This window comes from Vigna unguiculata, chromosome 11, assembly GCF_004118075.2.
Source record: "Vigna unguiculata cultivar IT97K-499-35 chromosome 11, ASM411807v1, whole genome shotgun sequence".
NCBI classification, from domain to species: domain Eukaryota; kingdom Viridiplantae; phylum Streptophyta; class Magnoliopsida; order Fabales; family Fabaceae; genus Vigna; species Vigna unguiculata.
The window spans coordinates 10,335,030-10,352,079 of NC_040289.1; the positions used below are offsets into that span (position 1 = coordinate 10,335,030).

A 17,050-nucleotide genomic window follows, 5' to 3' on the forward strand; every position below is an offset into this window, starting at 1 on the left:
GACATGCGCCCGGCTAAGTCTGGTTTTTGCAATATTTTCTGAATTGGATAATCGGTCTTGACGGTTATGGTGTGGTTTTGGAAATATGGGCGCAAACGGCGTGCGGCGTGGACCAAGGATAAGGCTAGTTTTTCTACCATTTGGTATCTGGTTTCAGGGTCTTGGAGTGTCCTGCTTACAAAGTAAACAAGGTGCTGGGTGCCTTCTGCTTCCTGGACAAGGGCAGCGCTGACGGTGTGATCGGTGGTCGTGATGTATACTAGCAGGGGTTGGCTAGTGTCAGGTTTGCAGAGGATGGGGGGTGAGGTTAGGGATGCTTTGATCTTAAGGAATATTTGTTCACAGTCTTCGGTCCATGTGAACCGGGCGGATTTCTTGAGGAGCTGGATTATGGGTTGAGTTTGTTCTGCTAGTTTTGGTAGGAAACGGGATATAGCTGTGAGGCGGCCAATTAGTCGTTGTACTTCCTTGATGGTGGTGGGGCTACGCATCTCGATGATAGCCTTGCATTTTTCGGGGTTAACCTCTATGCCGCGCTGGGTTAACATGAAGCCGAGGAATTTACCCCGGTCCACGCCGAATACGCATTTCTCTGGGTTTAGGCGGAGGTTGTATTGGCGCAGTGCGGAGAAGACCGCCTCCAAATCTGTAGCGTGTTGGTGATGGCTTGGGGATTTGACGACCATGTCATCAACGTAGACTTCGACACAGTGTCCCACGAGGTGGCTGAAGACTTTGTCCATTAGCCGCTGGTAGGTTGCTCCAGCATTCTTTAGGCCGAAGGGCATGACTCTGTAGAAGTAGTTGGCATCATCTGTGATGAAGGCGGTCTTGTGCATGTCTGCTGTGGCCATGGGTATTTGGTTATATCCTGAGTATGCGTCCAGAAAGCTAAGTACTTTATTTCCTGCCGCGCCGTCTACAAGGCGGTCAATGTTGGGTAGGGGGTAAGCGTCGCGAGGACATGCCTTGTTTAGATCTGTGTAGTCCACGCACATCCGCCATTTACCATTGGCCTTCTTCACCAAGACAACATTAGAGAGCCAGGTGGTGTAATGCGCTTCATCAATGAATCCTGCGCTCAGCAACTTCTCGGCTTCTACTTTGGCTGCCTGTCTGTGTTCTTCACTGAGTTTGCGTTTTTTCTGAGATACGTAGCGGGCTTCTTTATATACCGAGAGCTTGTGAGACGCGACGTTGGGGTCTACCCCAGGGAGGTCGGCGGCTGACCAAGTGAAGAGATCCGTGTTGTTTATAAGGATGGGTGTAATTGTGGCACGCTCGTCAAGACTTAAACCAGTGCCCAAGTTGATAGAATGGCCGTTGGGGAGTTCCAGGGGGGTTGTGTCCTCGACTGGTTCGAGGCGGGCATCTCGGCCTATTCTGGGATCTAGGTCTTCGCCGGATAAGGCTGTGCGCGAATTAGGTGGTCGTTCGATGTGGTTTGTTTGTTGGATTGGGAGTTGGGGCCTTAAGCTTGCCATGTAGCATTCGCGTGCTAAACGTTGGTCGCAGTGGATGGTTAGGATATCACCGGATGGTGCCGGGAACTTCATGGCCAAATGGGGGGTGGAGACGACTGCTCCGAGGGTGTTGAGGGAAGGACGGCCCAAGAGTATGTTATAGGATGTGGGTGCGTCGACTATTAGGAAGCGGATTGGGATTGTTTTTGTTTGGGTTCCTTCTCGAAAGACGGTATGGAGGTCTATATAGCCCCGGGTAGAGACTTGTTCGCCAGAAAAGCCGTATATGGGCTCGTCATATGGGATCATAGCGGTGTTAGGGATTTGCAATTTTTGGTAAGTGGCCCAGTAGAGGATGTCAACTGAGCTGCCTTGATCTACCACTACTTTTTTAACGGCTTAGTTTTCGATTTCAACTGTGATGACCATGGGGTCGTCTTGTTGGTGGTCGAGGCCGTGAAAGTCATCATCAGTGAAAACGATGGGGGGCATACGTCGTCTGTGATGGGTTTGGGTGATGTGGTTGATAGATTGTATGTGGCGGAGGTGTTTCTTTCTGGCAGATGAGGTGGAGCCTCCGCTTGCGAAACCACCAGAGATTGTGTTAATAGTACCTCGCAAGGGGGGGTCGGCAGGGGTGATGTTGGTGTGGGCGGGTTGTGAATGTTGGTCATTGGGTTGGGCGGGTTGGTTATTGTGGTTAGCGTCGCTTGGTTGTCGTCTGTGGTCGTGTCGTGGGGGGTGGTGGGTTCGAGAGGAGGTGTGGTCATCTCTGCGGATGAAGCGGCGAAAGTGGCCGGCGCGTACCAGTTCTTCGATCTTATCCTGTAGCGCTTTGCACTCTTCTGTAGTATGACCGTGATTGCGGTGGTATCGACAGTACTTGGTCATGTCTGCGTTAGGAGGGGTGGTCGTTTTGCGTGGTGGGGGGAGGAGGTCAGCTTGGAGGGCTTCGTCAAGGATGCGGGAGCGGGCTACTGTGAGTGGGGCGTATCTGGTAAAACGTGGTTGGCGGGGTTCACGTGGACGGGTATCGGGGCGCGGGTGAGGGTGTGGGGTGGGATTGGGTACGGGGTTGGGATTGGGGGTGGTGGTGTTGGCGGCATAGTCGTTGCAGAATTTAGTGTGAAGGGTTTGCATTTCTTCCATGCGAACGTAGTCAGCGGCACGCAGCTTGAGTTCGTGCATGGAGGTGGGTGGATGAAGGTAGACGTTGTTAGCGAAGGGTCCGGGTTGCAGGGTGAGGGTCATGCATTGGAGTATCATTTCCTGGTTGAGGTGTGGTGTGCGAAGGGCTGCTTTACTGAAGCGGTCGATGAATGTTCTGAGAGGTTCATTAGGCTCCTGTCTGATGCCCAGTAAGGACATGGTGGTGGTTTGGTGGGGGCGGCTGCCGGCGAAATGTGTGGAAAACATGTGGGAAAGGGTGTCAAAATTATCAATGGAGTAGGGTGGGAGGGTAGTGAACCACTCTAGGGCAGGGCCTTTTAGTTTTGTGGGGAAGGCTTTGCAGAAGACTGTGTCATGGGACGTATACAGAGCAACATGTGTGATGTAAACTTTCAGGTGTTCATCGGGATCGGTTTCGCCAGTGTAGCGATCGAGGTTGAATGGTTCCCACTGGGTTGGGAGAGGGGTGTTAACGATAAAGTCTGTGAATGGGTGGCGGCGTCTGGGCTGGTGGGAGGGGAGAATGTGGGATGGGAGTGGGTGGTTGATCATGGTAGGGAAGGTGGAGGTGATGTTATGAGGGGGGATGTGGGTTGTGGGAAGATATAGGGGGTTGTAGGGTGGGATATACGCGGTGTGGAGCGTAGTGGGTATGTTGTGGGGAACGTGGGTTGTTGAGGGTACGGTAGGTCCCGGGTGACCTGGTGGGAAGTGTTGGGGGTGTGTGGTAGTGAGAGGGGTTTGTTGGGTGGAGGTGAAGGTGTGGGGGGTGGGGTTGTATTCACTTTCTTCCTCTGTAGGTTGGAAAGCCGGAGACTTCACAGCTTCAGAGGTCTCTTTGGCTTTTCCTTTCAGGTCGGCATCTGCCTCGATCTTCCTCCTGAGGCGGGAGTTCTCTTGTCTGAGCGCTTCCATCTCTTCAGCGTTGCGTTTCTTGAGGTTTGCAAGTTCCTCTTGCATCTTCATCTGGCCGTCTAGGATGGCGGCCAAATCAGGGGTGACGCCAGAGGGTCCAGAGGGACCAGCGTCAACTTGCTTGCTAGCTCCAGCTTTGCTGCGGGTAGAAACCATCTTCAGAGAAAAGCGGGTACTAAGGGTGTTCGTCTCGGGCCCCACGGTGGGCGCCAATTGTTCCTGCAGAGGGACAAATAACATAAGTTAGGCACGAGCGTCACCTTACTATGTAGTCCGCTATCTCCTTAGTTGGCCTCTTCCCATTCGATACATGCCGGCTTGAACCCAGGAGGGGTTACCTGCAGAAGAATCTCCGAAGCTCAAGTAAGTCAAAGCTCTCAAGAGTCAAATCAGCAATTAATGAATGTGTACCTTTAAATGATGGGGTCCACGTGTATTTATAGACATTAATGACGTTTGACCATTTCATGGGCTGGGTCTTGACTTGGGCTCTAGCTTGGGCCCCAGCTTGGGCCATGAGTGGGCCTGGTCCTAAAGCAGTTTCCAGAGGTGTATTGAAGTGGGTTAGCCTTCTAGGCAAGTAGTCGGTTTTGGCCGGCTACCTGTCTAGATGGCTAGTGCTGGTTGTGTCCGGGTGCTGGATGGTATGTGGTTTTAACGTGTGCACTTATTTACTTGATTGGGCTTGGCTAGGTACAGTACACGAGCTTTTATTTTAAATGCAGGATGCAAATTTGCAGTAGCTGCTACTTCTGTTGCTCCAGCTGCTGCAGCAAAGGAAGAGGAAAAGAAGGAAGAACCAGTTGAAGAATCTGATGATGACATGGCTTTCGGTCTGTTTGATGTTATAATTGATGAAGCTGTCCTTGATTTTAGGTGTTGTATATTTTGTTGTTTCTCCTATTCATGTTAAATCCTCTTCAAAGAAAAATATTTTTCGTAATATATTATTTTGTGAAATATATCTTGTTATATTTTTAAATTTAGTACGTTAATTTGATATATTTGTGACATATTTAGATAGAATAGACTGATTTGATATTATATTAAATTGTATGATACGAGTGATTGATTGGTGATATTATATTAAATTATATGGTATGAATGGTTGATTGGTTTTTTAAATGAAAATGAAAAGTGAATATTTTTTTGGTAGAACGATTTTGTAGAGACTTTTTGTGTGATTAGACATTGGCAGGTGAATACTCATTATATAATATATATATTGGATTATTAATTTTTTAAATTATTATATAATATAATTAAATTATGGTAAAATTGTTAATACGGTTATTATAATCTTTTAAAATAATTTTAAATAAAAATAATAATTAAAATATTGGTTATAAAATTTAAAAAAGTAATTCATTAATACTTTTTGAATTATTTTCAAAAAATTTAAACAATTTGTAACGCTTTTAAATACTTAGTAAGTGTTAAAATAATAACAAAATATTATATATTTTGTGGTAATTTTTAACATTAAAATATCATAAAATATCATAAAATAAATAAAAATAAATTTTATGTTATAAATTATTTTTGACATGTGTAATTTTTATAGTCTTTTAAATCATTAAAATTTTCATTTGTAATAATTTTTAATATTTAAAACTTTTAATTTTAACTTTCATAAATATTTATTTTTTTGTAATGATTTTTTTATTACATATCACTGACAAATTATTATATCAATTTTATAATTTTACACAAACGAATTCAAATCCAAATACATAATTTCTAAAGAAAAATATATACTCAAGCATATGCTAGGGTCTGAGAGCAGTTTAAGTAATATAAAAACATGCATTGTGTTTCATGTTGAAGTAATATAAAAACATGCATTGTGTTTCATGTTGAAAGGTTTAAAACTTTTAAATTTAGATATTTAAGTAATATATCTAACTTTCAGAAAAATCGAAAACATAAAAATTAAGTATTTTTATAATTAAATTAAGACATATGAAATTTATATTAAGGAGTGAATTTTAAATTTGACTCAAATTTCTAAAACTAGTTTGTAAAAATTTGCATCCACTTATATGATCTAAATTAATCTTATCTCTAATCAATTTTGAATTTTCAATATACTATGTTTACACTGAGATATGTGTGTGAGATGAAAACTCGAGGCATTGAATTTTTATAATTAAATTAAGACACATGAAATGTTTATACGTTTATGATTACTCCTGCCTGTACCATTGTTTGTGAGCTGAGCGTGACCGTTACTGTGATTTAGGCAGCGAAGATGGTGAACACGATGTGGCTTAGGCCTAAGAAGTTCGAAAAGCTTTCTTACATTTCATTTTTTTTTATTTTAATTAACTTTATTGTAACATTTTGTTTTTATATAATACATTTTATTAAAAATATATAAAAAATTAAACTCAATTTTATTATTAGAACAATCAAATATTACAATTTAATTTTATAAAAAAATATTTATATTAAATTACAATTATATTTTATAGAATTAATTAATACGATAAATATATTACAATTTTTAAAAACTCGTGGGTTAGCACGGTTCCCATGCTTTCTTTTATATATATATATATATATATATATATATATATATATATATATATATATATATATATATATATATATATATAAAGCGTAAGAAGGGACAGACGCCGTCAACTCTATACTTTTGCTTACCTAAAATGCATTATGCATTATTAATTTATGTAATATAAAAACGAAAGGTTAGAAATTTTAGATTTAAATATTTAATTAAGTATTATCGATCTTTTATCGTTTTATAATTGAATTAAGACACACGAAATATAAATAAGTATATCATTACTTGTGTGCCATACCATAGCCCTTCTCACTTGGTGCCAGTGTTGACAAAAAGAATGGAACTATTTTCATTTCCTTCCTCGACAGCAACACTGTGTGTGTTGACCGTGATCGTTGCTGTGATTCCGTTATGGGCGGCGGTGAAGATGGTGAACACGCTTTGGCTTAGGCCTAAGAGGTTGGAGAAGCTTCTGAGAGAACAAGGTCTTCGTGGTGACCCATACTCTCTTTCACCTTCCACCTCCAACATAAACCATGCCCCACAAAACAACCGTCGATCGCAATCTTTTCTTGTCTCCGATGATGTCGCTCCTCGCTTGTCCTTGCCTTCTCACAACACTGTTGCCAAACACGGTTCACTTTTCCTACTTCCTAATAATTTGTAGCTAGACATAACTTACATTCATTTGGGCATGAAAGTGATGTTTTTCGTGATTCTTCCTGCATCATTCAATGTTCTTGCTACAACACTCTTTTTTTTTTTAAACAAATTTTTAAAATTGGAAACTATTCCAAAGTAGAAAAACACATGCATGCCTCCACCATGTCTGTTTCCTTTATATGGTATTCGTTCCTCCCTCGCTTTCTGATCTAGATACGAGGATACTTTTACATCTCATACAAAAATTATAACCACTTATGTTTATCTTATTCATTTTAAATAATATAATTACAAAATTATCTTTTACTTTTACGTATGTTCTTGATAAAGGATAAATTGTGAAACAGTATCGATTGTTATCTTCTTTTTAAAAAAATAACGTTTTTATTAGAAATTCCACTTTTACTAAATTAAAGATTAGGTATATTCATATTATATTATATTATAATATATATATATATATATATTTATATTTATATATAAATTTCACATTTTACAAAGTGAATGAAATATGCTTAAATTTATTTTTTAATATAATAATAAAGTTTACTTTGAATAAAGTTTGTTGACCTAACATATGATCTGTTGTCGTTTTTAAAGAGAGTAGTTCGAACGACCTTCCACGGCTGTTATTTAACTGTTGTTGTCGTTTTGGAAATGATTGAGTTCAAACTTAACATTATAATTTAATTTTAAACTAATAAATTAGACTTAAATCCACTTATTCAAAATTAATGATATTTTTATAAGTAATTGAGAGTGAAGGTAGTGTGTGCCATATAAAGTAACAATAAGTAACAAAAACATTGCACCTTCAAATTTATCAGTGTATATCATTCATTATTCCTCTCCTCACAACATAAATTTTTTGGATCCTTGAAGTTGTTAAAGCAAAGTCTTTTTTTGAGCAATTGCCAATAAGTGAATTATGTGCAGGCAAGAATTCCTTTCTATGGGAAGGCACAACACCAAAGGTCATAATCACTGATCCAAATCAAATCAAAGAGGTCTTCAGTAACATTCATGATTTCCACAAACCAAAGATAAGTGGCATTGCAAAGTTCTTGTTCAATGGTTTGATACATTACGAGGGTGATAAGTGGGCTCAACATCGAAATATTATCAACCCTGCATTCCACTTAGGAAAAGTGAAAGTAAGTTTATTACTTTCATTTATGAATAAACAATCTTTTTATGTATACTTTTATAATGAATTTAATAATTTTCCTAGTTGTCCGGACGTGAAATCTCTTCAGACGTGAAATCTCTTCGGATAAAATCTTGTTGGTTTTGAAATCTAAAATTATTTTTTCACGGACCTTCCTCTTTAAAAGTATGTAGGAGGTTTGGAGAAGGAATGAATATTTAAACAAGTCCAGGGATTAAAGAGAATTTTTATTTACACATATAGTGTTAATGTTTTGACCCTAAGTTCATTGACATGACATATCTAGAGTCAACCACCACATCAAAAATAACATTTTGAAGTCAATACCAAGAGCAATTTAAATAGTTTTCCTTCTTTAATCCTTTGACACGACTATGAAAAACAATATAGTGAAGGAATTTCAAGCTTCAAAATACACAATAATATCTTAAATGTTGTGATTAATCTTAATGATAGAGATGTAAAGGTCAACATATTATTTATTTCTCATCGATTAAATTTATTGACATTATAATTAAACTTAGAGTTTTTTTTTGCTTCATATTCAAATTAACCTCTTAATTGATAATTAATTTACAGAATATGATACCATCATTTTCCCAAAGTTGCCATGATGTGATCAGCGAATGGATGAGAATGTTGTCATCAGGTGGAAAATGTGAGATTGACGTATTTCCTTCCCTTCAGAATTTGACCCGTGATGTAATTTCTAGAACAGCTTTCGGAAGCAGCTATACAGAAGGAAAAAAGATATTTCAACTTCTCAAAACTCAAGGGCGCATTGTCATGACTACAAAGTACAAGAACACACCAATAATACGGTAATACCAAATTGATTCATGGTATAAAATAGTTATTACAAAGTACAAGAACCTCATAGAATCACCCTAAACAATAGACACTATAAATAAAGATTAAGCTCTCCATAAAATAGAATCACACAATGATGAAGAAAAATAATTATGAATTACATTGAGATTTTAATTTAAGGAATATTTAATATTTTTTGAAAAACTCTTTGAAATCTAGAAATGTGGCATACCCAACTTAAATAAGAACTAGGGCTACTACTATCGAAGTTCAACATGTTAGGAAATTGACCTCTATTACTTCAACATGTTTCTAGGCATTTACCAACACCTACCAAAATGAAGATGAGGGCAGTTGATAAAGAAATGAAAAATTCAATCAAGAATATCATAAAAAAACGAGAGAAAGCCATGAAGAATGGTGAATCCAACAATGAAGATTTATTAGGAATACTTTTGGAATCAAATCAAATGGAAATTCATGGAAATGGAAATAGTAAGAGAGTTGGAATGACTATTGAAGAAGTAATTGGTGAGTGCAAGTTATTCTACTTAGCAGGGCAAGAGACAACTTCAACTCTTTTGGTTTGGACATTGATCATGTTGAGTAGGTATCCTGAATGGCAAACACGAGCAAGGGAGGAAGTTCTTCACACTTTTGGAAAACAAAATCCAAACTTTGATGGGTTAAGTCAGCTCAAAATTGTATGTATCATATGCTTTCATTTGATTATCTTTATTGTCTATTAAAAATGCATTTCATGTTAACATGTGACAAAATGTTTCTTCCAAAGATGACCATGATTCTGTATGAAGTTTTGAGGTTATACCCTCCTAATAATATCTTTAACCGCACCATTCAAAAGGACATGGAACTTGGAAACCTGTCACTACCTGCAGGAGTAAAAGTTACAATGCCAATAATTTTACATCACCAAGATGTTGATATATGGGGTAATGATGCATTGGAGTTCAAACCAGAAAGGTTTTCTGAAGGAGTTGCTAAGGCAACAAAAGGCCAAGATGTGTTTTACCCATTTGGATGGGGTCCTAGAATTTGCATTGGCCAAAACTTTGCCTTGTTGGAGGCCAAGGTAGTGTTGTCAATGCTTTTGCAAAATTTCTCATTCGAGCTATCTCCGGTCTATGTGCATGCTCCTATAGTTATGTTTACTTTACAGCCAAAACATGGGACACCCCTTATTTTGCAAAAGCTATGATAATTAATCATATCTTGAACTGAAAGCATGGTTTTATGTCTACAAAATAGTTTCATTGTTGTAAGACTATGCATATGTCACTTGGCTTAATATATCACTTTATTAGATTACATTTATGTAACATCAATATGTGTTTGTGTAATTTGATTGAAACTATATTTCTTTTAAGAAATTGTATGTTGTAATGCATGTGTTTGAATAATGTCTTTATGGTTCAGTTATGAAGGATTATTGGATAATGTACGAAAAAGTATGTTAAATATGAGTTTCAATGTAATTTTTTTTTTTTTGAAAATGATACTTTAACACCTATTAATTTTTATACCAAACCATTTCTCTTAAAAATTGATGTGTTCACAACCGAAAAACAAATACAACTATTCTACAATTATGATGTGGTTTATTTTAATAACTTTTTAAAATTCATATGTGCTTGAGAGAAAGGTAGACCTAAGTCCTAAGTAGGGTGGGACGTGTCTTAAAATTTTGTTTCATCTTAGACTTTAATTGATCTACGGAGAGATTGTTCTAAGTTTGATTAAAGTGGTATAGATTAATTGGGTCACTAACCCACTTAGTCTTGACTTTAATATATATTTTATTTATTTTAAACTATTGGATGTATAGTTTTTGTTTTCACATTAACATTTTTGTAGTTACATTAATTATTGTTCTATCATTATATAGATAGTTACTTGAGGCTCTTGGAAAGGTAATCGTGTGATTGCGGGATTCAACGTCTGTTTGCTTCTGTTCAACATGCTTGCTACCTTCCAAAACCAAAAAAAAAAGAAAAAAAAAAAATCTTAGGTTCCTTTGAATATGGAATTTGTGAGAAATTTTGCCCTCAACATTTCTCATGAGTTCTAGTATCATCAGCTAAACAATTTGATGATCTCATACAAACACAGAGAGTTACAGTAAATAATACAATTAGAATTAGACCAACACGTAAGCCCCTAATGATCCATCCATGAGGTACATGAGCCTTATGGTCGACTTGATTAGCTATAACCAAAAAAGTTAATTAATTAAACAAATTAAGTGTGTAGTATCTTGTAGGGACATGACTAACAAACAAACTGCAGGCTCGAAATAACCCAAAATGTAAAACCCTAAACCCATCATTTAACCAAAAGAACTCAATTCATGAAGGTTTATGCTTTGTTTGCGAAGGAGGTAGGCTTTGTTTCGTGAACCGTCGTTATCATTGGAGCACACTCGCGAGCTGGGATGCTTCAGCATTTGGGTCAAGACACGTTGAACTGTGTTGCTGCTAACGAAGCACCGACATCGCTGTGTTATTTTGATGAAAGATGAAGGATAGGTTGATGGAGGATTTGGCTCAGAGAGGATCGACGAAAGATTTTGGATTTCTAATGTTATGTTCGAGGATTAGAAAAATGTTGTAACTTAAAAAAAAGTATACATTTAATAAAAAAAATTATAAAATTTTTACGTACCAAACTTTTGTTCGTAGATAACATTAATTAAAATAACTTATAATATATATATATATATATATATATATATATATATATATTATGATATTTATTTTTTACGCTCATTTTTATAGGTAATTAAAGAAGACAAATAAACTCGTTATTATTCGAATTTGTTCCCGTTTTGATGGGTGACTGGGTATAAGTATGGGGAATCCTCGACTTTTTCAATTGGGTATGAAGATAGGTATGAGATATACATATCTCTGCCATAATACCCGACCCCATTTAAATGATTAAAATATTCACAATTAATTAAGTAACTTTTTATATATATACACAGTGGCGGATGTTTGTGGTGGCAGGGAGGAGGCATGGCCCCCCCTAAAATTTTGATTTTTTTTTTATATTTTAGGTATTTTTAAATTTTTTATATTATAGATATTAGATAATATATTATAGATATTAGATAATATATTATAAATTAATGATGATTAAATTAAATATTTTATTTCTTTTATAAATATAATAATTAATGTTAATAAATAATAAAATATGAAATCAAACATAATAAAAATAAAGAATAAAAAGATTTATCAAAATATTTTTATTATTATTTTTCATTATGGTTTGAGCTTCTTATAAATCGTTTTCATTTCTTCTTCTCACTTTGTTCTCTTTCATCATGAGGAGGAAAAGAATGATGTAATTCTTTCATCTTACTTGATCGTAAAATATTAGTTTAAAAAATTATTTAATAAATCTCTTTTATATTCATTTTTATTTTATGAACAAAGAAGTAAAAGTATCTTACTGTGTGTTTTTTTATAACTGGATTTTAATTGTAGTTTCATTATATGACTTGAGTTTCTCACGAATTGTTCTCATCTCTCATTCTCACCTATTTTCTTTTGTTTATAAAGAGAAAAAAATCTACTATTTTTGCTCTCATATGTAAGTTGTTGTCTTCCATTCTCGAATAAATAAAGGAGAAGGTAATTTTATCTTGTATTACATGATAGTGAAATATTAGTTTAATAATTTATTTAATGAGCTTGTATATTAATTTTTTATTTTATGAACATAGAAGAAAAAATATTGTATTGTGTGTTTTTTATAACTGGATCTTAAGTGTGGTTTGATTATCATCGAATTTTCTTTTGGTATTTACGTCTCTCAGTTTTTTATTAGATTATGAAAATTTATTTTTTAGTCTCTTTTTTAAAATAGATATACAAATTCAACTCTTCCATATATTCATTTGTAGTCTTATTTATTTTTTAGTTATCGTTATACTAAATTATGTATTTATTTTTATTATATTAATGACAATAATTAAATGTATAAATTTTGGACATATTATTTTGGCTCCCCCAACAATATTGGTCAAGATCCGCCACTATATATATATATATATATATATATATATATATATATATATATATATGTACTTTTTAGTTTTTATTTCTTCTAATTATTTGGTTTTATCATAAAACTCATTAACATCTCCATTATATTTTTCATCTTATCATAACCTTTATGAAATTATGTTAAAATGATGCCTGTCAATTACAAAAAAATTATGTCTCAATTTGAATATTTCTATTATTTTTTAATATTTTTATTTATTGTATATTTTCCTTTTTACACGAGAATGTTTAATACTTTCAATTTAAGCGTTTAATAGCACAAACATTTCATTTACTAGGTAATATAATTTTTTTTACTTATTATTATTAATTTTTGTTTCATTTGAATAACTCTTTTGTTTCACTAAAATAATTTTTTTTATTTCTCAACCATTGAGTATATATGTTGATATTTGAAAAGTTTTCTTAGATCTCTGAGGTATTTTTCATCTTATCATACTCTTAATTATACATTAATTTTTCTTGGAGTGATTTCTTTCATTAGTCTATCAAATTGTTTCTAAACATTTGTTAATTTGTTAATATTTTTATTTGTTGTTTATTTTCATCATGTAGAATACTATTTTGATATATTTTATCTAATTATTTTTTATTTTCTAACTCATTGTCAATCATACTGTAATTTTTTCACTATAATTGTATAAATAACTTTTATTTACTACAATATAAAAATTTAATGTAACATATATCGGAGTTTAAAAGATACAAGATCTATGTTAAAATTTTATTATTATGTTTATTATTTATTCTTTGCTTCATTTTGATCGAGTGATGTATTATAACTTTTATTACTAAAAAGAGATTCATTAGAATTTAAAAAATTGAAGTAAAAAAATATTTAAAATATATTTTAATTTGAATATTTATTTCCCTTTTATATTTTTTTAAAAATATTTTTTAAATTTTATCAACTAGGTTTCATTAATGTTTGTAAATTTAATAAATGTTTTAGTTCTCATGAAATTTTATTTGGTATTCTAATCTAAAATGCAAATAATTATAATTTATTTCAAAGTATTTGGTATCGAAGAAACAATCATCATCCTAATATTGAATATTTGATAATATTATGTTTCGTTTTACCGTAATTTTTTATTATTTTATAAAAATCAATTAAAATTAATATTGAAGTAGTAAGAAAACGGGTACGGATATAAGTACAAGATTATACTCGTTACCTTGTGGGGATGGGGATGGGATAAAAGTTTGATACCCGTTGGATTTGGGTATGGGGATGGGGATGAATTTTTTCTACGGGATTGTTATGGAATAACGAAATTCGTCCCCGCCTCGTCCCATTGCCATCCCTATAGGTAATCCTTCGTATGAACAATTTTCCTCTAAACCTGTCATGTTTACCTAAGAAAATTTCGTACGTAATTATTTTTTTTAGGCTTAAATATACATTTGGTCCTTATTTTTGTTGTTTTTATTCAATTTGGTTCCCATTTTCGTTTTGTCTTTAATTAGATCTTTATTTTTGTCAAATTTTGGTCAATTTGATCCTTTTCACTAATGGTGTTTAAATAGTTAACATTTTTGAACGGTACATGCCATGTATTAGCTTTTGGTTTTTTAATTTTTTTTTTAATTTTTTTTAATTTTTTAAAATTTTTTTTAAATTGTTTTAAAATTTTTTAATTTCAAAAAAGTTGTCCACATGTCAAGTCACAATTGTACCACGTTCCAGTTTGTAGTTGTACTATTTCTTTTTGTTTAATTTAGTCCCGATATTCGTTACTTTATTCAATTCAGCCCCTGTATTCGTTATTTTTATTTAATTTATTCCCATATTTTGTTAAAATGTTGATATTATTATTATTTTTTTTTAAATTGAATTATAAATTATAATATTTAATTATAAATTGAATATAATTCTTACATTCACTGTTAAATAGAATATAATTATTTAATTATTATTAAAATATAATTATTAAAATTTTAAAAATATATATTTGTAAAATTGACATTTGAATCTAAAATATTTAATATTTTTATTGCATTTAAGATATTAAAATCTAAAATATTTTATATTTAAATGTTAATTTTACAAATATTAGTTTACTTTTCTAAAATATTTTGAATATTTAAAATATTTTTAAATATCAATTTTAAAAGTATTTTAGAATATAAATATTAGAAAAAAAAATTTAATAATTATATTCTTATAATATTTAAAATAATTATATACTATTTAGCAATTAAATACAAGAATTTTATTCAATTTATAATTAAATTTAATAATTTATAATTAAATTTAAAAAATTATAAATTTAAATGTCAATTTGTAAGGGCCACTATTTATTCTGCCCTAATTTCTAAAGGGGTGCCCCAAATCAGTTGGGCCTAGGACTTATCCATAGGGGGCCAAAGACCCTAAACTGTCCTAACCAGCTAATTCTCTTCATTTTCAGAAAAACAACCACCTTGTTACTCTCTCTTCTCCCAAACTATGCTTTGCTAGTTTTTGAGCTCACTCGTGCTCAAGTTAGTTCAACTAGTCCTAACTTCACGTAAGTTAATTCTCAGCTCATACTATTTCCTCTATAGTCTTATTTTTCGTATTCCCGACAAAGGTTCACTATGGTAACCTCGCTCTTTTTCTGTACCGTTATTCCAGTTCGTAAATCTGCTCCTAGAGATGCTAGGTTCATTGGCTTAAAGGTCACAGTCAGTTATTAGCCCTTTTCCAGGTAAGGGAAGCTAGGGTCTTGTGTTTTAAGTTCATTTTGCTTGAGTTTGGTTCTGTTTTGCATCTCTAGTAGTTATATGATGCTTAATTTGAAATGGATATGCGTTGTATGCGGTTCTTGGATGGATATCTCGTTGTGCAAGCGTAGAACAGTGTGGGAGAACTGTTGTTTTCGCCTGAGCGAGCTCGTCTCGCCTTGGCGAGAATAGTAGAAGCTCGCCTAGGGGTTTTGCACGAGTACTCACTCAGGCGGGAGACTAAGCTTTTGAGCGACGAACCATCTCGCTCAGGCGAGATGGCCTCGCCTAAGCTAGAGTCCGCAAAAAACCTCCAGGCCCTCTACTTGTGGTCTTGCCTAAGCGAGAGCCTGTTGTAACATCCCTGCTAGATATTACGAGTTTAAATAATAAAATAAAATAAGAAAATAAAATCTCATTAATTATAAATCCATTTCCCAAGAATGCGGGAAATTTCAAACTTTTATTACTTCAATAATAACTCAAAATCCAAGAACATAATTACTCTTATAATTATCAAATAGTTCAGTATTACCAATAATTAAAAATTATTTGAAATCTTAACAACAATGTAAAACTCTAAGAGAAACTCCCCAAGACTAACCCCGCTCTGGCTCTACGTCTCACCAGACCCACCTGCAACACCATCTGCTCACGTATACCGCGTATACGATCATCGCCAAACACAAGCAGATAGGGTGAGCTTAACAGATAAAACATATACAATTATGTATACCCATATACAACATATCAATATAAACAACACAATCATTCCAAAGGATTTCCTTTCCTTTGATTCATACCGCTTGGCCACAACCAGGTTATTCATGTTCTACATCTTCTAGTGATTACTTCTAGGTGACTTGCTGCCATACCTATCAGCCACAACTGATAGAGCACGTGCGGGAAACCATGTTACGGATCATACACCGTAACGCCAGGTGGAGTTCCCAAATACGAACATAGTTCGCAACGTCCCAAGACTACCAAACTCGTCAGTCAACTATTGAGGAGGGCAATCTATCTGGACCCATCCGTACTGGCCACAACCAACACACTCACACTGGCAACACTCGCCAACCCGAGCCACAAATCAAGAGTTCCTAGTGTTCATCTGCCATCCTGAGCCACAACTCAAGAGATGCTATTCCGAGCCACAACTCAAGGAATACCACGTGCTTTAACCCCTATCCCGAGCCACAACTCAAGGGATACGTTTCGAGCCACAACTCAAGGAACACCAGCAATCCCACCTTTGAAGCATGACCAGAAGCCTTGTAGATCACGCCCACAGAATCAAAAACACCAATATTGCTGCAGTAAAATCGCCTGGCGGGGGACACGTACCTCCAGGCGCTGCCGCTTCCAGATCGCTTGGCGGGGGACACGTACCGCCAAGCGCTAAGCGCCTTAGTCTAGAGTACCCCTAATGAAAGGCATTTCATTCTATAATGTTCCAGGCCTTATCCTGTGCATTCAATCCCCTAGTCATATAGACCATCCCAAGCATGCTCAAACAAAATATAAGGAGCAG

The 17,050-nt window shown here is 34.6% G+C and overlaps 1 protein-coding gene across 1 annotated transcript; it reads left to right on the forward strand.

The window, feature by feature from the left end:
• Positions 1–6,380: 6,380 nt before the first annotated feature.
• Positions 6,381–10,726, forward strand: LOC114169729 (11-oxo-beta-amyrin 30-oxidase-like). Its single transcript, XM_028054998.1, has 5 exons — positions 6,381–6,710; positions 7,675–7,892; positions 8,486–8,727; positions 9,033–9,420; positions 9,510–10,726. The coding sequence occupies exons 1-5, from the start codon at positions 6,413–6,415 to the stop codon at positions 9,933–9,935; spliced, it is 1,572 nt and encodes a 523-aa protein (XP_027910799.1). The 5' UTR covers positions 6,381–6,412; the 3' UTR covers positions 9,936–10,726.
• Positions 10,727–17,050: the final 6,324 nt, after the last annotated feature.